Source organism: Pecten maximus, chromosome 16, assembly GCF_902652985.1.
Source record: "Pecten maximus chromosome 16, xPecMax1.1, whole genome shotgun sequence".
Taxonomy (NCBI): domain Eukaryota; kingdom Metazoa; phylum Mollusca; class Bivalvia; order Pectinida; family Pectinidae; genus Pecten; species Pecten maximus.
In genome coordinates this window covers 30,252,265-30,274,982 of record NC_047030.1, presented here as the reverse complement: position 1 = coordinate 30,274,982, position 22,718 = coordinate 30,252,265, and the positions used below count along the sequence as shown (strand labels likewise).

At 34.5% G+C, this 22,718-nt stretch overlaps 2 protein-coding genes across 2 annotated transcripts; one reads left to right on the top strand and one right to left on the bottom strand.

Annotated features, from left to right (window-relative positions):
* Positions 1 to 1,845: 1,845 nt before the first annotated feature.
* Positions 1,846 to 6,081, top strand: LOC117344445 (hairy/enhancer-of-split related with YRPW motif protein 2-like). The gene is made up of 4 exons (XM_033907176.1): positions 1,846 to 2,114; positions 2,781 to 2,876; positions 3,443 to 3,527; positions 4,942 to 6,081. Exons 1-4 carry the CDS (start codon positions 2,064 to 2,066, stop codon positions 5,985 to 5,987), a joined length of 1,278 nt encoding a protein of 425 aa, XP_033763067.1. The 5' UTR covers positions 1,846 to 2,063; the 3' UTR covers positions 5,988 to 6,081.
* A 7,619-nt stretch (positions 6,082 to 13,700) lies between these two features.
* On the bottom strand, positions 13,701 to 22,288 carry LOC117314698. Its single transcript, XM_033868787.1, has 2 exons — positions 20,602 to 22,288; positions 13,701 to 14,395 (listed from the first exon to the last, which is right to left on the bottom strand). The coding sequence occupies exons 1-2, from the start codon at positions 21,097 to 21,099 to the stop codon at positions 13,763 to 13,765; spliced, it is 1,131 nt and encodes a 376-aa protein (XP_033724678.1). The 5' UTR covers positions 21,100 to 22,288; the 3' UTR covers positions 13,701 to 13,762.
* Positions 22,289 to 22,718: the final 430 nt, after the last annotated feature.

The window sequence follows — 22,718 nt, the reverse complement described above, 5'->3', positions numbered from 1 at the left end:
GAGTCATCTTCCGGAAGTACGGTAGCAGAGTCATCAATGTTAGATTGGCTAAAAAAATAAAAGTTAAAAATGTTGGCTTTATCGTTATCGTTATAATTACTGTCACGACTTATAAGTGGAATGTTAGTTTTGTCAGTATCTGTTTTAGTGAACTTTGAGAGGATTTTCCACCATGACTAATGACAGTTTTTAAAAATAATCATATTTGGACTGCCTAATTAGGTTGACTCACTTATTGCGAGTATGTTTAAACTCTAAGCAGTCACGTTTTATATAAGTTTGTTTTACCTTTTTATGTATTTTTTTTACGTTTATTGATTAGTTTTTTAATGTCGTAACACATCCAAGGCAGATCTCTATTTTTAACAGCAATCGTTTTATTTGGGATACAAGCATGATGAATATTATCTATGACGTCAGTTGATATAGTTTTGATATCTAAGTAGATGGTCAACTTATCAAAATCAGTAGCCTAAGTCCAATGTTTAAGATATTTAGAAAATAAAATTTACCTGGACAGTGAAAATGAGGTGGTTTTCCGTTTTAATACGGACAGGCAGTAAAAAACAATGTCATATCACAACAACGAGCCATTCATATATTACTGGATTAAAAATAAACACTTGATATTAATTATCAGGGAGAGATGTCGAAGTATTTTATAAAACATTAAAGATACAACTACATGTACCTGTCGGTAATGACATATAATTTATTTCATTATTATGTTCTGACGACACATAACACAGCTGTACATGCAAAACAGGACCATATGTTCTAAAAGAATAAGCGTCTTTTCCAGAGTGTCGCTTCCTGTAAATGATGATAGGGGTCGAAACAACGGATCTATTAGACATATCAACGAGAATCGGACATGTCTGACTTCATATCGCACCAGGAAATATCTGGTAAAATGATATATTTTCCACTGAAATCATGATGTCGGCCATACCACTTCCAATCAACACGCATCTCTCGAAACCCTAGGCATGTGTAGTCAGCTTTTCTGTCGGCAGCCGACAACTGTTACGGAAGGCCTGATATTGGGAGAAGAAAACCACTCAATATCGAATGAACCGGCACGTGTACATAGCGAAGGTGGGGGAAGCAGGAATGAGACTACGTAGAAATGGCAGTTAGTAACAATTGGGGAATGGATATCGTCACTCTTATCATGTAGCCTCGGTGTAAGCGGGTTACGTTGTAAGTAAAGAAAGAGATAAGAAGCTGATATTAATTGGTTTTTAATTTCTTTGATTTCATGTTTTAAGTGTAAATCCGATGATTATCCATTTTTTCCCTGCTATTACTTTTTTCGATAATGTGAATTATAAACCTTTTGTTTTATATATTTTTTGATATCTAACTGAACGAAATCTCCGAATCTTGTTGATTCCATGTTTTCGAAAGCACGATTTAATGCCTATCGATATACTTCTAAAATCCCCGAGATTGCAAAGAGTCCAAAGGAACAATTATAATATTATATACCAATAATGTTATGAAAAAAAATGTTCTTATTTGGAAGCGATAACACTTCAGAAAGTTCAGGGTCTCAAACATCACAATGTGGCCGATTTTATCGCCGCTAAACCTCACTATGGTATATAACTTCCAGTTTCATGGTAGATAGGCTGAAAATTCTCACAGGTGTTGTTCAGTAGGTTCATCTATAGACAAATCTCCATGTCGGGTTAGTAATGTGACATCTAAGCCCATCAATTCGGATAAAAATCCAACACATTGTGGAAAATGTAGATAACCCCGGCAGAGGTCAGAGGTCAACTCACCCCCTGGATTCGATAACATCGATAATTTTGAGTGACACTGTAATGTAACGTAGATTTCACCTCGGGTGTCCGCACTTGTCTCGGATTAAACGTCACGGAAGCTCAGTCGCGAGACGAGCACGCGACGTGTCGTCTGCTACCTCGACCAATCCACACGACTCGCGTCTCCTCTCTTCTGACATTAATGAGCACGGAACTACTTCTAGTCACACTGATACTCCGTATGTTATCTGGAACTTATCGTCCAAACGTAAGGTGAATCATTAAACAGTAATGGATTCTACAGATTCGGAAGGAAACGAGGTTTTTCAGGAGAAGATAAAGGTAAGAATTGTAACAGTTTTTGTAATCAACACTTATAAACATATCATGTTCATACGCGAAAATAATCATTTAAATAAAATGTCGTGACTGTTTTCGTATTAAAACGCATTTTTCATCGCTTACTTGAAAACATATAAACACATAGATAAGTAAATAAATAAAAACAAAAATAAACAAAAAAACTCAGAGCTATTTTTTTTATATATTTTTTTGTCGCATAGTTTTGGTCAAATTACGAAAAGTATTGCATTAAATGGTTTCGGACCATTGGTAATCGGCCTGAATAAGTGTAAGCTTCTGTACATTATGATTATAGTATTACTTAGGATTTTGAAACAACTTTTTTTTTTAAATAAATGATATAATGTTATTTTCAGTTGAATGTCTTGATTTAATATGCAAGGATTTGTTTCTTTTTCTTTTTTCCAATGCATTTGACCTCTCGTGATTAAATGGGTCACTTAGGTTTTCAAACCTTATTTCGTGACTTTTTAAATACAGACCTTTCACTGTATCAGTCACAATGTCGGCCCTTTATGGTAGACTACAATACCTATACATCAGTTTGACGTTTAACCAATCATTAATCCATGCTGTTTTTCAAACTGTCATCCGAATAGCAATTATCCATTGTCTTATATTTTTCTTTGTATCTACTGCATCTAGGTTCCCAAACATCTGATAGAGAAGAAAAGACGTGCAAGAATTAACAACTGCCTCGGAGAACTTAAAAAACTTGTCATTGAAAAGGATTTCTTAAAGGTAGTTGGTGTTGAATATTAGTTTCAATGAAGTATTAATTTTGTATTATTTTTCTATAATTGTAACACGATTTATGAAGTTGGAGCAAACCTTGATATCTTATTACATTTCGAAACGAAATTGTAATAAAGCATTTGTTATTTATTCTATCATAACCAGAAAGCATATTTTTTAAAGATTTTTACTTGTCATTTTTTATTACTTTCTTTTGTATACACAGAGTATTCAACTTAGTATATCAAAAAAGTGCATTGCAAACTATGTTTTTGAAAAAAAAAAAATTCCAAGGTTCGATTCGTGCGACGCACGTAACAAATAAGCAGCTTTTATGTCCTCAACCAACTTAATTGAGGACACAAACCATTTGGTGAAACCTGATCCTTACTTATGATTGTTAAAAGTCGATTAACTTCAGTATCATTTCATCAGATAAAAACCTCAAAAATATCATATTTAAACTTGAAATTCAATCCAAAGAATTCATTGAGCCAGTTCTACTGCAAATTGGCATCTCTCAATACATCTGTCATATTTATTACCCAAGGTAAACTGGTTTGTGTTCACAGGGTCACAGGAGCTCAAAGTTGGAGAAAGCCGATATTCTTGAGCTTACGGTGGAGTACCTCAAAAGAAAAGCAAAACCACCATATCGTATGTACACTAAAATGGTTAAATATGGGTCATTATCGACAAATTGGGGAAATAAATCAGACTATTAGTTAAACTCCGTATTACGGGAGGGGAACGCTTATACTTCGTCGACAGTGGTACCGGTGTAGTGAAGATCGCGAGGGGAAGTGCATTGCTCTAACTGGTACCGACCATGCTCATCATTTGCAATTTGAATATAACTTTTGATTTGTGACCCGATTTCCTTTTCAACCTATTTTCTCAATTGTTCACTTTCTCTTTTTCTTATTATTTTTTTCGAGATACATTATCTACGGATGAGTAAAATTGCAAAAACTTTTTTTTCGGTATCTGGTCAACCTCTAGTGAAGTTAGCATAAGCCTTTTTCGCCACCCACAAAGGTTTTTAGACAAATATCCCTTCTGAAATCTTGTGCTTATTATGATAGTCCTATTTCTGCGATGAACAATACGATATCAGCTACACACGTATGTTATGTGCTTATTGATATGGGACATTAACTTTTGCTTCAACCAATCTGTATTTAGTATAGACTGGCATCACAAAAATGTAAATATTTTTAACAAACACAAACAAACAAATAAACAAAAACATATAAAATACAAAAACAAAACAAAAAAACAAAAAAAACGGCGGAGGTGCTTCTTGCTAGTAAATAATATTTTATGTCATCTTCTCATTAGAGCTTTTAGATGTAACTAAACAGTATCTGTATTAGAATAATTACGCTATTATAGTACAACCCAAAAATAACCAATCACAATATCAAATAATAGGTAAGAATCTTTGTTTTTGTTCGTAATGTTGAATTAAAAAAATAATAATAATCTTGTATGAAATTTTCTGTAAATAAATATTTCATGATCCTGACCATATAATCGAAACTTCAGTATTTATTTGACAATCAAGTGTCATTTACATTAGGTTGCATGAAATTTTGCTTAGATAAAGTCTGACTCTCAGATTTTTACATCTGGGCCCAGTTGTTCAAAAGGTGATCAGGGTATTCACAGTTTAAGAATATTTCTTTCAATTCTGATATGATAATTTCTGGAAGAACGAACTTGACAAAACTTCATGAAATTCTGTAATTCTTAATTCTCTTCTAACTGGCATAATTTGAAGATGATATACTGACACGTTTTGCAACAAATGAGAAATGAAATTTTCACTAATCAAGTGATTAAGTTAAACACCCTTTGAATAACTGGGCCCAGATTAATGTTTTTGCATTGGTTACTTTGAAATTTCCCAGGAAAACTGTTATTTGAGACTTTTTTATTCTGATCTTTTCCCATCACCGCATACTATGTATTATATACTGGACAAAGTGACATAAACTAATGAGTTGTTTTCATGTTTATATACGTCTTTGTTGTTTACATATCTATATACGTCTTTGTTTTATTTCAGCTGTTGCAGTTGATGGGAACACCAGTGACGTTCAAACTAGACTATACAAAAGAGGATACAGGGAGTGTCTTGAACAAGTCTCTCGGCACCTTAAAACTACAGGCATTGAGCAATCTGTTAGTAATTCTCTACTTGCAGAATTGGAAACTGTTGCTCAAAAAGTTATTTCCAAAGACAGTAGAATGAAGGGGACAAATATAACGTCGTCGTATGCCGAGACACACTCTCACACCAGCGTTCCGAAACATTCAGCACAATCGGATGGTCCGCATCATCATCTGAAATGCGTGGCTTCAACAACAGAAACCCATTTGGCCACGTCTACCAATAGCCCAAAAGAACAATCACATCAGAACTTTAAAATTTCACCAAAAGCCAAGGAGGAAATCGACCAAAAATGGCAAATGGCACCATGTAATGTTTATAATTCAACTAGTTTGATGACAGATGTATCAAGACTGCCTTCAGCTTCAATGGTAACAGATGTATCAAGACTGCCTTCAGCTTCAATGGTAACAGATGTATCAAGACTGCCTTCAGCTTCAATGGTAACAGATGTATCAAGACTGCCTTCAGCTTCAATGGTAACAGATGTATCAAGACTGCCTTCAGCTTCAATGGTAACAGATGTATCAAGATTGCCTTCAGCTTCAATGGTAACAGATGTATCAAGATTGCCTTCAGCTTCAATCAAATCACCAAGAGAACAAATGGTCCACGTCGACACACACGATGTGCCGTCAATGTGTCCTGTGTTTGGGGGTCTTCAGAGTCTGACAGTATTAGTTCCTTGTCAAGTGCTTGCCTCTGCGATCCCTCAAATTAATACTACCCAGCATCAGACTTTGGGCCACATTTGCGAACACGCTGAGTTGAGATCTCTTGGGCACCATCCTGGCTACTCAAATGCTTTTAGTGTCAATGCAAGTTGCGTTAGCGTGAATACACAAAGTAACACTAGAGACATTGCTGATGTTCCGTTGAAGGATAAATATGGTTGTCCATTCGAAAGTATTCCACTCCAGTCGCCATGGAGGCCATGGTAACTAGATGTGATATCCAGATGAAAAATTCAATAACCTATATCACATACATACGTTATTAATGTAGACTCATATGAAATAATACAAATATGCAAAATATGCTTCGATTTGTTTTTGTTTATTGCTTGTTTGCTGTTATCTTTCAACGCATCAATCTAAAATCCATTCGATTAGGTCTCATAACTTAGTCGTTTGTACCACCACGTTATTCAACTATTGTGACGTCTCCCAAGTGATAGACGAAAAGTCGGCCCCAAAACTCGCAACTCCTAGAGAGCTTAGATTATTACTTTCATTATTTTTAAAGTGATAAATATAATATCATACTCCTGTCGATGTAGCATTGGATTTGCTAGGATCGTTCAATAATAACTCTTTGTCACCCTCCTCTGTAACTTGAAATTGATTCAACAGGTTCAATATACGCCATGTATATTGAACTTGTTTTATCAATTCCAAGTTACAGAAAAACACAAAATCCCTATGATGCTCGCGCGCCTATACACTTTTCAGATAATTTTTTAGCGTAATTTAAACTGATTCAGTGGATGATTACAATTATCTTTTAATTCTTGATATTAATTGATAGTTTTGGTAACCTTGATATTCACAGTAAATATTTGTTCAAACAGTTTGGTAGGTGTTCCACAAAACAGCAGCACAACAAGTTGTATGTATTCCTTCTCATCAACCAATATCTCATAGCTTTTAATCCAAACTCTAGATTATGAGCTGGAATGGGATAAAAATATAAAAAAAAAAAACAGGGAGGGTCTACATGTTGTTAAGAATCAGCACCAGTGTCATTGTGTTTGTAAATACACAGAAAACATCTTTAAGAAGTTATTCGACCACAGACGTAGCGTGACAGATCAGATTGGAAACTGTCCACCTAAATTGTCAGCGTCATAAAAAGATCACGGAAATTATAAATTTGACATTTATGGGAACTTGTCTTTAAAATGAGATTTTATAGTTGGTGTTAGTGATGTTGTTCACGATCAGACACTTTTTAACTAAACTGTGAAATGTTATTGAAAACTAGCTACGATTTATAATTAATTTCTTTCTACTAATTTGTTTTAATTAAATAATAATTATTGACTAAAACTTATTGGTATAAACTAATTACAGTAATTAACATAAGGTTAATGGTTAAATCTGTAGAAAAGGCGAAATGGACCACGCAGTTGAAACTCGATCCTATTCATAGACGTACAATGAAAGGGAAAAGATATTCTCTCGCTTTCAACAATTTAATTGGAGTAAACGACCAGATGAGAACTTGTATGTATATTGTATTGTCCTTTAGCTATACGAACATTCTTAAGAGAAAATCTTAAACTTTATGTCACTCAAAGAAAATATAGTGTTAGAAGTTTTATATTGATCCATTGTGAACATTCTCAGCATAAATCTAGAAATATTTTCATATTGTTATTGAAGAAATATGACCGTTGAATGAAATATGATTTTGTGAAGGTTTGGAGTTTTGATATCCTGGACGCCCGGACTAAGTGAGTTTGTGAAGAAGTTATAAATACTGATAAGATATAAATAACTCTGTACAGAAGACGCGCACGTGTCCTCTTGAAGGTTCGAGTAATCCTTGTGTAAACCTGAGAGGGAAATAGCGACAGAGGGAGATTAGTATTAACTTTGAACAATGATCGGAGTACCAGGGTACTCCATATTAACTTAGTTTCAATTTCCACGACGTTAAGAGCTGTGGGATCAGAATTTATTGAATCTATCGAGATAAAGAAATTCTTTGATAACTCCCTTGTTTGCTACCTGTCAAGGTAACAAAGACAGGTCCATAGAGATACAAAATTGATATGTTAATCAAAATTAATTTCTAATATTATTTTCAAATGTTTTCTTTAAAAATGATTTCTCATGTTTTAAAAATACATTCAAAAGAAATAATTTCTAGGCGATTCAAATGTTCGTAAAGTTTCACTGTTTCCTTGCACTTTATAGGGATTGTTCAAAAGATACATGTTGACATCTCTTTTACACATCAAGTTCTTCGAGAATTTGTCAGATATCCTCGGAGTTTAAGTGTGGAAATCCACAAGGGAACACAGAAAAATAAAAATTATGTATTAAGATTTATCTAGGGAGGTGCAATAAGCCATATGTAAATCTGGAAAATTTGGTCTCACTGAAGGAGATTGACATACTCAGTTAATTTATGTACATATATGCTTGAAATCTCAACCTATCAAATTACACATAAGCTGCGTTTAAATCAACTCTACAACAATTATACGAATACAATGCTAATAATATAATACATTGAAAAGACGTTTTAATGGAAGTCGTATAGTATTGGTATATTAAAGGATTTTAAAACAAAATATTGTTATATCTTAAGTTTCGAAATAGCTAGATATTTTTTTTTTATGAGATTTTATTTTATTTTTTTTTCATTTTTTTCCCCTTCAATTTCTAAGAACTCGACGTTTGTCATAAACTGCTACACGCTCAAAACCTTACAGTGACAGGGTTAAAATGTATTTTCGTATTTCATATCTGTTTTGATTAATACAAACCGTAATTTTGACGATAAAAAGACTTAAAAGAAAATAGATAATACCGACATAAAGCAAAATCGACAAAATATATTTGCATGGAAATTCTTGAAATATGAAAATAAGACAAAGTGTTCCACAGTAGTAAGTGTCTTCTGCGTTGTCTATGACACCTGTCATACAAATCTAGGTAAAATCATATTTAGGTCACATTTTTGAAATAAGAAGATTTGGATACCAGTTTATATCTGCATAGAAACATGTGAAATTACCTAAAAGGAACTATACTAATTTTATTAATTTCTGGCAAATAATGTATCTGTGACTAAGTTCGTGATTTTAAATGCTTTTCGTATGTGTATGTTGCTTTGAAACTTCTGGTCGAAGGACGAGTTTGCAAGCAGATGTCTCATCAATTTCAATGATGCAAATTTAGGTTTTTGCATTTTCTCTCTCATAGAATATCCGACAAAATAAATATGAATAAAAAGAATGGTTCTATCAGTCGTTATTAAATGAGTAATTTAAAATTTATAAAATGAAAAAAAAAAAAAAAATGTAAACATATTAAATGAAATTTTGTCCTCTTACATAAACAAACTCCTTTCCTTCTACCCGTCCATTCCTAAGTGGTACACATGCAGCTTAGTTTGTTAAGGTGAACGAGTTTGTTGATCTTATTGTATAACGATCTGATTGATACCTTGTCAGACATGATATGAGCAAACATGTAAACTTTAACATCAGGCTATATTGAAAACCTCTGGATCAAGTCAGGCTAAGCATGGCAAGATCAACCTAAGGTTATGTTAGAACATATCCGGATTTTTCCGAAACTAAATTACCGTCTTCCGCCCACACAAACTACAATAGTCAAAATTAAACAAACGAATAGTCGACATTACAAATAGAGTGGATATGAATGTGTAAATATTAATATGTCGACTACTCGATAGAATAGTTGTATGAGGTTGTCAACACGTTCTATAACACGCGGTGTTATTCCAGTCTCCTTCGTACTTATTGTTGGACAAACATTTCCGTCATCTGTCGGATGTGCGAGTGAGCACTGCATGTGAGCTATATTTGGGGGTCATCAAAAAGCATTATTCGTGTTAGATATTTACCTCCATTGACGTCCAGTGGTCATTCCTATGCATGCATATTTAGGCCAAAAAGTGTCTTAATTAACTTTGAGGGGCCTTACCACGACTAAAACCCGTAAAAATACTTTCGCTTCTACGGAAGTTTAGCTCATACAAACATTAAAAGGAAAGACTTACAAATTCTGATAACAGTTTATTGGCTCTCTCGCAATCTTATGAAAGCATATCAATTTTGGACAGCGTCTAGTCCTTCAGAATTGCCATCGAGCATGCTATTTGCAAAATCAATATTTAAGAAATAATCGAAACTCTGGCGACATTATCTTCTGTTGAAATGTTGGAATGTTGTTTTTTTTTTGTTTTTTGTTTTTTTCAAATCTTGAACTCCCACAGGGACAACGACTTGTCGACATTTTAGCGGGAAGCAGAGATCAGCACGCCACACACATACGCGAATATAGTCCGCAATTGTTTAATTTATGGATTAAAGAACTGCATACATTAAAGTTTGGAAGACGTTTAACTACCTTTGATTTGTCACATGGTCATGGTCATTCCTGGCTATATTAATTTGAAAATAATGAAATAATTTATTAAATGTCATTTTTTAAATATTATTTCGTGACTAAATTCCACGGCCAACAACCCCCTCGTTCACCTCGACATATATAAATATCAGCTTGCAAGGCACGTTTCCATTTAATCTCGATAAATATCCTTATTAGCCTGAAAATTGTCTCATGTCTAGGAAAGAATATTCTTTTTAAAAAATACTGAGCCAGTGACGCAGTCTCTAGTTTCTGCTTTGTTGTTTTCTACAGTTGTAATTTCTAGAAAAGTATTTGGGGTTTTTTAATGCCAATATACATATTACCTTGATTTTCTCATTTCAGCTATGTAGATAATCATTTAAAACATAAGCGAAGACAATAGAGTGTCAATATTCCCGGACAAACCTACGTTTTAGAGTCAACATACAAGTTATATCATCAGGAGGAACTAAGGATAAACTAAAAGAAATATTATCCAGACAATTGCCAAATGTTGATTATTTCTGGTCCAAAATCTAAAACAAAAAGCATTGTGGTTACTGATGTAACATTACTTAAGCATACAGTGACGTCACAAAAACTAACCTTGTACACTATTATGTAACAACAGACAACCATAGGCAATATCTACAAAGTGATTTAATATTTTGCCATTAATGCAAAAACATGTAGTGTTTTGATTGGATAACCTGCTTTAGTATAGACTTTCTGATTGGTTACCTGCCTTTGTATGTGTTATATATCAGTATATACGCTTGCTATTTAGTGGTCTAAGGGAAGGAAGTCGTATATTGTCACTTATTTTCTCATAGCAACATTGATATTTCAATTGTTTTCCCAGTAAGACAAATTGTCTTCTTTGCCAACAAATTGCTAACATTGCCGACCTGTATTATTGTCACTGTTTTCTATCAGTAGTTACCTAATATCCATCATTTCCATTCATGTAACCATTTTATTGAACTGTTTTATAGATTTTAAATTTTCAAATATTGTATATATAGATTTAGTCCCCAAAACATAAGCAATATAAATATAATTATCATATATATACAATGTAGTAAACAATACTCATATCGATTGTGTTTTATAACATCATTCACAATGAAGTTGTTTTCATGGTATACAATGAAAATATAGATTTTTGGCCCAAATTGTCGCTGCCATTAACAACATGAACAAAGTAAAAAATTCTGTATTTGACTATTCATAGTCAAATACAGAATTTGAATTAGGTAGCAAAACGTAGCGTTTCGATTTATACAATTTTTGATAAAGTTCGAGGTTATCTAAACGACAGTAGTGGAATTTTCAACATCAATGTCTTTCTCATCACATGCACCTACGTCTAAATTGAAACATAAATGAAAACGTCTTTAAACCTAATGCTCTATTAATTTCGTTAGAAAGGGGATGTTTTATATATCAGATGTAATTAACAATTCATTTTCCATATTTTTGCTGTGTGCAACTTCTTTTAAATTAATAGTCCGTTACAGACACACACACAAATTTCGCAATATCTAATGTGTAAGAAAATCGTACAAAAACCATGATGACATTATTTCCCAAATTAGAGAAACGTTACCTATCTCATATTGAACTATACCGAAAGCATTTCATTTTGTATTAGTGTGTCCAAATTTAAGAAATACATTCTTGAAAACGCATTAGTATGTAACAAATCCAAGAGTGTATACATTATTAAACTATTTTCTACAAATAGCCTTAAAGAATCGAAAAGTTTGAGTAAATATATAAAGCTTGCTAATAAGAAAAGTTTAGAATTATTACCTCGATGAAATATTTCATGTGTACACATACTTTTTAATATATAATTACCTATTATTAATACAAATAATCATGATGTAACGAATAAATAAATACACTCTCCAAACATTGTTGTGTTAAAGCCGTTCCAAGGCTGAACCTGCATAAATGTATATATGTTTTGGTTAAGTATTTTCTATATGTCTGTACTCTAAACGGATGAGCTTACTAAGGTCAAAGTAATGAAGAATTTAAACTTGAACTTGATCTCATATTGAACTATACCGAAACCTTGATAATACTGGGACATCCTGTCGATATGCTGGTTAATTCCTGTCACAGCAAACTTGATTTTTGTTACAATATCTTAATAGTGGCAGACATACTATAAACAAACCTATTTTTGCGGCGACTTAATTTCGCGTCATGAACCTTCAATACTGTTTCAACAATTACATTTACACATTTCCTGAGCATATTTTTGAGTTTCCAACTCGTGAACGAGATATAATTGCAACTGTTTCAGCTCTGTTTTCTATGGTATGAATGTGGTTTACGACATATTTTCACAAACATCGATAGTGCCACAAAGAGAGAATATATCACACAAGTTGATGAAGAGGTATATACTCTGGTTTTGTAAATATCCGTCTCTGTACTCTGGAAATCTGTACGACTTTGTAAATATTCATGTAAAGAATAAACTAGATCTTTGTCAGGATCGTATGAGAAGACGTATGTGGGTTTGATTGCAGAATGAAGGATTTTCTTCTTTATCTTGGAATTTAAAGATACCACATTTCATTCCCTGTTCTCTGACGGCAGTCCACATTCTGCGGTTCCCTACAATTTTTTGAGACACCTAATCAGATTCGCTGTACTGTGTACACGGCCTGTAATCTGCGATTATCTGCTCCTTGTGAAGATAGACATGCTTTTTCTTATTATGTGTTTTTTTTTGCTATGAATTGAAAAGTTAACGCAAATCTTTTGTCTGCTTTGCTCTTTCTTTTGAGTGGTGTTTTCCCTTGCAATTATGGTTACTGTAAACGTGATTTTTTTCGCGGGGGGTTAATTTCGCGATTTCAATATGTAAACTATACGTGTGGGAGTAATTTTCACGATCGATACAATTTCGCTTGTAGTTCAAGAGATTGCGCAAATTGATATCAAAATAATAGGCGTGGGGGAAATTTTCGCGATCCAAAGGAGTCCGCGTAATTTGCGTAAATTTCTCCTCGCGTAAATTTCAACGTTTACAGTACCCGGATCTTAACGTAAGGTGGTCTAGTAATATATCATATTACAATGTGAAGGTTTTTGTATATGTGTCGGATAGTGAATCATTGTAGTCATTCACTATGTCGAGGGGCACCTTCATATACGGCAGTGTTGGTAATATTAGCGGTGAATTATATTTCGCCTTTTCGTGGTCATTCAACATACCGCAAAAATAGATACCCGTTATTATTCTTATAGCGAACTATCATATCCGTGAATGTATGCCTGTGTATATACACAAAAGAGTTTGTTTTAGAATTTTGAGAGGGCGATGCTATGTGAAATTTAATAATCTAATTTGATTTTTATACATTTTATGACCTCGAACTCGAAACCCGCGAAATGTTATCCCAACGAAACTAAAAAAAACACCAAAAAAACAAAAAAAAATAAATATAAAAATAAAAAAAAAAGTAATACAGTAATCCATAGCTGTTTGCATGAAATGAAGAACAACTCAAACAAATTATACTTGTTTAAAACATTTTACGTTATTTTACCAACGTACCTTCTTTAGCTGCAAATAAAGATGACTATAAATGTGTAATGAATGTGAACTCGATAGGTTTATTATTGTTTTCGGTATTTTCCTTAGACACCACGTCCTTATCGTCAAGGTCGTTTGAACATTTGACATTCTTTTGATAGCAAATATTGTCTCGCATTTGTTTAAAATAAGCTATGCTAATCAGCGGTCGATCGTCTTTGCCAATACTGCTATCTAATAAACAACCCAAAACCGGTATAGATTTTGCGGATAATACGAGTACTCCACCCAGGAATCCAAGTGTATGAGACACCCACACACTGAATTGTTTATTTTCCGGAATCAGCAATGCATCCTGTAAAATCCAAATTCCTCTCCAATGGGCGACGGGCAAGCAGCTAGCCATGACTAGATAGAGGTTCAAAAGTAATACCACACAAATTCTGTTTTTATTGCTGTGATTTTTGACAAATGGCACAATGATATGTTGACAAATGAGAGTTGGGAATGCCAAAGCGAGGCTGGCTACTAGTGAGAAAAGGCCGGACAGGGTGTCCTCTCCTGGGTACAGGTAGATGTTCATTAGCGTCCATAGTCCCCGCCAGAAAACCACAACGAAAGTGTGGACAAGAAGAGGCGTCATCACCATGTCGGCTACGAACCAAGGGGAACATCTAGCCTGCAAGACATAAACACAAATAGCTTAGACGTTTGAACAAAGTAATCATACAGTCGTATGCGTTTCAATTTAAGTGACAACTAAATAGCTTGACCTGAAACTCAAGTGTGGATCTTGGAGGACAAGTTCAGCTCATGATTTAAATGTAGAAAAAGGTCGTTATCAAAATATCCAGCGACATTTGAGGATTTGTTTTGTATTTAATTTAAATGATGTCGAGGATGAATTTCATTTTATTTTAAAATGCCCATGTTATTCTGATAGTCGTAAGAAATATTTGAAAAGTTACTATGTTAAAAAACCAAGTAAGTTTAAACTTATACAATTATTTAACGGGCAAAATACCAAAGAATTAGAAAAAATGGCCAAATACATCAAAGTGGGAAATGTCAAAAGAGTTTCTTTAACATAGTTATGCTCTCCGAGTATATTGTCTCTGGCACGAATTTATGTTTTTGTGTGTGTGTGTGTGTTTTGTCTGATGTTGCTAAGTTATGTTATCATTTTATATACGAGAACGCGGAATAATAGAGGAAAACCTAGATGATGGGGCAGTTGACCTCATCACTTGATTTTTGTGACACTAATCTGCTATTAACGTTGAGATCTAAATAATATATTCTCACACAGATGACACCAGACCGCCATAGGCAGCAATCCATATACAATAGAACTACAGATGTTTGTGACATAACCGTTTTATACAAGTTACTACATCTGCTTAAAAAGCTGTCACGTTGTATATATACAGGACATATTTTACCTATCAACTATTCAGAATACAAAGAAATATTTCGGGATTGTTTTATTCTTGTATACTTCATCTTCATGTCACCAAATCGAGTTTATTTGTCAAATCATGTGGACGTTTGAGATTTCTGTTGCAACCACTGTACTGCCTGAAATACTTAGTAGCTTTTGTTGTTTTTTCGGTTTTGGAAATAGATACAAATCTGATGGAGCGAGATCAGGTGAATAAGGCGGATGCTCAATCAATTTAAAATCCACAATCGTGAATGGAAGCCATGACAATGACAGACTCTTTCATCCTAACGGTTAAACCCTAACCCTAACCGAGTATATTATTCCGACATCAAATATTAACATATTTATATTTTTCATACAGGAATTTTAATTTTGTTATTATTTCTTATTTCATTTCAATAATGTCAGACGTATATGTCATATACTTTTCTAAATTGTTGCATTTCATCTTTCAATCTCTTCAAGGTAGTGATCTATTCAAATGACAAATCTGACGAAATATTGACCGGACAATATGACGCAGTAATCTAAGGGCGATAACTCTATATAAACTAGGGACCGCTTCCTAACATTAACACGTGATACTTTCCCATTTTGTATTCGAAAACAAAATAGTTGTTCATTGGTAAGAGAAGACTTAAATATCAAACATCCCATCTCGCTACCAGCGGTCGGAAAGGGTGTCATCTCCACCTCGGGAATTTAGTGAAAATGATATTGAATTAAAACGTATATAATCAAGATGCCCCGAGATGTTTTCTCAACAATTTTAAACAAGCACGGACGAGGTGACAGAGAGCTATTTACACAATCACGAATTGCCGTGACCACAGTATCATGTACGTTACATAATCTATTTGGAGAACTCTCAGATACCCACAGGTCGAATCAATAAGGGCTGAAATAAAACTTTGTTTGTTTTAAGCTTGACAAGTGTTCGTTAGATTATGCTTTCTTTTCTTGTTTACTTATGTTAAATCTAATACTTTCGTCAAATTGATCTGACACACCTTTGCATTACCAGATATGATTTTCGGGATTAACAACAGTGTCACCTGTGCTGAATCATTTCTGAAAGATATTTTCTCATGTTTCTGAGTTTGTTTTGATTTACCTTGCCAAGTCGTTGAAAGGACAAAATATTATATTACCGAAAACAAGGTGAAAATCCTTCTTTATGTCTAACGAAATATCAATATGCAGTCCGTTCGGCCCACTTGTTAATAAATGATATTCATATAGGACAACGGAAATACTGAGTAAAAACAAAAAAACAATGGTTTTTAGCTGTTATGTATACTCTGTCGTTCAATTGCACTGCTTTTTGGTTATTATAACACATCTTTATCAAGTACAATGCCATTCTTCATAACGCAATACCTCAACCAACCAACCAGCCGATCACAGCGCAACCTATGTTATTATCAGTATAATGACTTCCATAGAATTCTACAAGTGAAGTATTATATTTAGATGTAACTAGACGTAGATATTTTATTTATATTCTAACAAACGTTTCTTGAGATTTGTAATTACGGCCAGACAAAGCAATCTTTTGTCGAGCTCTGTTAAAACCTCGAAGCCAAATATATGTGTAAAATAATTTTACTACAATTTAATTACAATTCAAATGAACCCACCCAGTCATCGTGCATAGTAATTGTTTTGCAGCATATTAAATATTTCTTTGTTAATCTAGATTTAAAATCCATGTAGCTTCACCAATAACAGAGGATACAGTGAACACAGTAGTATAAACCTGGGTTCAAAGTTCTTTGTCTATATCACTCACGAAGAAAAAATATCTACTATCGATATTGTACACATTTCATAAGTTTACTAGTTATTGATCAGAAACTATAAATCTGATGAAAACATATTTTCGGACTTATCAATTTTAATATTAACCAGTTTGAACGGTACTCGAAATAGTTGGCTAATACTTATATCATATTGCTTTATTGATTTTGAGTAAAAATGCATTTTTGTTCGCCAAAGTCAAAAAATACATTACGTATTCAAATGGAAATCTCTAAATCTTTACTAATGACCCAATCATCGCTATACGTGTCAATTTTCTAAATGTCCTGGTCACAGCTTCCCTAGATAAGCAGCGTTGCGAAACTCGTCGTCTACATCATTAGCATAGCTAATAATCACTTATATAATCATGAATATCAGAGACATATATACAGATATATGTCTCTGTGAATATACATTAACGGTAATTCAAAACGGATGTAAATGATCCCCGGTCATGCGCAACGTTGTGTGAATTTCAAATCGAACTTCACGGCGTCCTGTTTGTAGACAATGAAACGGTTTTCACAAGATAATACAATGTTGTACAATTTTAGTTAGGCGGCAGTATTTAATTTCTTTTCAGATGTGAAAAGGAAAATTTTAAAATCAAATAAAAAATGTGCTTACAGCAGAGACATATCTATGTCTCTGCTTACAGCAACTTGTCATTTGTCACCGAGAATGCGCTTTTCAGTTTAATAGACTTATCATTATTAGGATGATTATTATTTGGCTATTTGTGACGAGAATGAGGAGGGATGAGTTTGTTTGGAGTTAAGTTTGCATCATCTAAGGGGCCGTGGTGGCCGAGTGGTTAAGGTGTCCCGACACTTTAACACTAGCCCTCCACCTCTGGGTTGCGAGTTCGACACCTACGTGGGGTAGTAGCTAGGTACTGACCGTAGGCCGGTGGTTTTTCTCCGGGTACTCCGGCTTTCCTCCACCTCCAAAACCTGGCACGTCCTTAAATGACCCTGGCTGTTAATAGGACGTTAAACAAAAACAAACCAAACCAATGCATCATCGTGTCAAATGTAACTGTGAATATGAATCGTCATAGCGGAGACAATGACGTCACCGATCAATAGCCTCGTTATCAACTCTAGATTGATCATACGTCAGATGTCTTTATAAACTCCACGTGTATAATCTACTTGCAGGGCAAGGTTCTCCTCCTTGGACTTCGACCCAGGAGCTGTGGAGACTCTCAGCGTCAGGCTAAATATGATCGTGTTTGTCGTTCTACACTCGGACGCCATCTTGGTTGATGAGTGAAATGATGTAAGGATCTAGCTAAAGTATAGGAGTATTGATGGACTTTCTCAATATTTTAAATGATCCTTTGTAGAGTGAATAAGAATATGTTGTATCAAATTGTTAGAGAAGTGTTAAATAATTCACGAATTTGGAATGAAAAATGTGGATTATAATTTTGTAATAGTAACTGTTAATCCAGAGTGTCGGACATGTTTACAAACACTAAAGTAGTGTGTAATTTTTGACGGACAAGGGATTACTCAGTCAATTTCATTTGATATCTTAATCATTCATAGGACAAGGGACAAGTGAAATTTTATGTCCGACAAAGACACTATTGTCCGATGGCAGAAAAGCGTCAATATATGATAGGTCAGATTAGGTCACGTGATCACTAGAAAGTTGATAAAGACGCAGAATTCAACCGGCTGGTCCAGATTGGTTCTGCAAGTGATTTCTAGATCATTGTTCCCGTAAGGTATTTAATCAAGACAAGAAAGAAAAAAATAAATATAACACTACAGTAGTTATCTCCCCCTTACTGGTAATTCTGAGGTAGAACATTTGACCAGTAAACGCAGTCTATATCATAATACTGTAGAGGTATACGGGCTATCTCTCAAATATAACTGATGACCTTGAGCGAAAGAATGACTAAGAGGAAGATCAAGTTTGCTATCGCTAAATATCTAATATGTTTCTCTGAAATAAGTTCATGAATTTGGAGATATTCATGTTTTTTTAGGACGGCTTCCATGTGATGGATGGCATCGGGTATCCTAGTACATTAAATTGTGTCACCGGAAGTCCTTTCCCGTTTAAATTTAGAACTGTCGTTTGGATCGCCTATTGCAAACGGCATGTCAATAATCAATTCTTATTTGTATGACAGACGATCACTCGACCAATTACCTTATATCTAAGTATTTCTGTTCTGTAACAATATCATACTTAGGTATGTATAATTATTGTGATATTGTTGGTCTGTGATTTGATAGTATAAAAAAGAACAAAGAAAAGCGCGTTGCAACCATTACTAAAATAGTATTCTACCATGTTTGCTATGCAACGCCAGTTTTGATTGGTTTAAAACCATGTATTATTTTCCAATAACCCACGCTCGTGCCAATAATACACGCTCGTGAGTCAAGGCTGTTACAATTTTATATACCTAATATTCACCCATTCCAGAAAAAGGTAACTATAGCCGAGTGGGCTAATGGGTTAGTCTTTCAATAAATTTTTATCACGACGCGAGTTCGAATCCTACGGAGGCCCTCCTTTTTTCTTCTTTTTTTATCCTTTTTCTTTCTTTTCAAAATCAATGCCATATGATAGATGCTCTTGATCGTAGTACTGTATTGCCTGTATATTTAATCAGCAAATAATGCAATACTCAAGAAATAAATTACAAGGTTTTCTCGGGGTTTCTTTGCTGTTTTTCTATTAGAAAGAGGTCGATCTCAGAACTAAACAGTACATGGTAGAATAGAAATAATCAACTTTGAATCGTGTATTGTTGCAGGATATACAACTCGGACTCGGATATTTTGCAATTCTAATTAATAACTCAGGCCTGCGGCCTTCGTTATTAATTTAATTGCAAAATATCCTCGTCCTCGTTGTATATCCTGCAACAATACGCGAATCATCGTTAATTATTTCTTAATTAAAAGGCAAAGTCTGGAGTCTGACGTACATGAACAGCTCACTGTATTGTAAGTAGCTTAAGTACTTAAAGTTGGCCTTGTCCTTGATTATAGCCACACTTTAGACTAACATGCTTTAGGCTAAATGTATATATATATAGCTGTGGTATCGTAATAGATATTTGACACCTCTTCCCAACTCTCTTCCTCCATACGCAATAACAACTTAGAATAGAAAGCTATCGGAAACAATGTACAACATACAAAAAAAAAATGGTTTTAACATAAAAATCAACGAAACGAAACAAAGTCTCCTCAGTTATTCTGGAAAGTTACTCAGAGAAGACGACGTCATATTTTTTTTTCAAAATTTCTGAATGTTAATGTTTCCATTGAAAAACTGTACTTGAACAAATGAAAGATTTCTGAAATCTGTTCAGCTTTCCTTTGGAACAGTGTAAGCAAGAAATTTCCGTTAGTTAATGAATACTGACGAAACTAGGGTAAGATTCTCTGACACAGTAAACAAATTATGTTTCATCTTCAAATCCACCATCCAAATCTAGGTAAAAATCCTAGCTATATTAGGTTTTCTATAAAAAAAAACAGTTCTCTTATCCATTATGACAGTGTCTACATAATAAAAGTAAAAAATAAATTATGATTTATTTGCACGTGCATCAATGAAAATGAAGAATATACTTAAAATCTAGTAGATATGAAGTAACAAACCTTTGAACCAAGTCTCCCTGTTATCCTGAAAAGCTTTGCAGAATCCGTATCATGCGAAACCATCAAAGGCGACGCGGCCATGATTGTTTTGACACATCGCAAACAACAGATTACGCTGGCGCCAATGACGAAGGACGAAATAGCACTCTGCCACGTCTTTCCTGTGTAGTGATCCTGCAGATTCCAAATCCCGCGCCACTGCGCCACACTTGCAGTAGCGATGATGTAAATATATACTCTTGAAAGAACGAAATATACGACTACATTTTTAAATTTCTTGATCCTGGAGGTATATTTCTGTAAGAGACCAGTCAAAATCATGACAAAATTGCCATACGCAAAACAAATCCACGAACTGAGTTCAACGTTACTGGGATAAAGATATAGGTCAAGTACTCCCCAACTACCTCTCCAGAAGAACACAACACATGTTGAAATTACCAGGAAGCTCATGAGGAAATCACAAACGGCAATAATTGCCGCGGAGATATGTTCCATTTCAAAAAAAAAAAAAAAATGGCAAAAACGTACGAGAAACTGACTAACCAGTCCGATCTCAATGTCAGGAATTACCAACGGATCTCGGTCTGAATTCAAACACAAAATTGGTTACTCCGAGTATGCAAACATTTCGGTTTTGTCGTCTATTATGTACGAGATGGTTCAAGGTTATATCCGTTTGTATAACCAACCTTGCCAATCCAGCGTGTCACATCTGTTTCCAAACATCCTATATTGAGATTTGTTAATTCTTTTTACTTTAAGCACACATTCAAATAGTCATCGTGTTGATCCTGGCGTTGTCTGCTTCATCATCGCCACCAGTTAAAAAATTCCCACTTTTGAAATATACATCCCTTTGCTATATTGCCTTGGTCATTTACACCGGTTTCGAGTGGTCATTGAGGTCACTATTAATCGACTTTATGCTATTCATGGTTTAAACCAGCCAACACTTCAATGTTCTCTAAGACGATGTCCACCTGTTGACCAGTGACATGTATACACATATACCGAGGTGGACTGGACACACTCGAAACTGACCAGAGGCATACGTGTGGAACTAAGACACGGGTGGTGCGGGTGTAAATGTTTGTTTACATTTGACCACGAATGGCCTTCAATCAATGGCATTTTCTGTCCTCTTATCCGAAACGTCATCGACTGACGTCAAACGAATCTTTAAATATGTCCTAGTCCAAGTCATTTCAAGTGGAAACCGCCCTTCCTATACAGCGCACGTTCTATTTAACACTACAACGAAAATGCCAAATTTCCATTATGTCTTTCTGTTGTAGGCATATAAATAAAAATATCCATTCCGTTTAACTCACAACAAATCCTCAAAAAGTACGTGTTCCGCTGAATTAATTTATCATTGTCGTCAACACACATTGTCCCTTCATAATGAAACTCATTTTCATAATTCCATGTAAGCATTCAAAGACAAAGAATGTCGTATTTACGGGTTTCATGGGTTTTCAAAACCTCTTTCCGTTGTAGAGCACAATTTCGGATTTTTTTGTTCCTACCAAAGTGTCACAATCTCATGTTGGTAACATTCGGGTTTCCTTTGTCTTTACCGAAGCACCCATGTTATCGTTCATACTGTATACATTCAGGTATCCTTAGTCCGTATCCAGTCGTCCATGGGCTCGCGTGTTATACTCCTTAACTAAGACCTCGGAGTTGTGTATAAATCCGGACCACGCCGTGACTGTCGGTTTTAATCCTTATAGACGCTTGATTATATTATGGTGCATAATGTTGAGTTTACTTTGTAGCTTTTCATGCCGTTATGTTAGGCTGTTCATACAAACCACTCCCTGAAAGGTAAGCTATGAGAGAATGAACAGTTGTTCCCATTCATCTAACAAGATTCAATGGAAATGGAGTCAGTTTTCCTCTAAAATATATATACAACTGAATGCACCGAGTGCGACATCTTGAACAGAAATACAATCAATATCAATCATAAACTTCGTATCGTGCTGGAGGCAAACCGACGGCAGGGTTTGTTACTGAACATATTGACTATATTAAAGTACATGTAGGTTACGACATGTGGGTCTATTGACCCCACATCAAACTTATTAGTGGAGTCTACCCCTATGTTA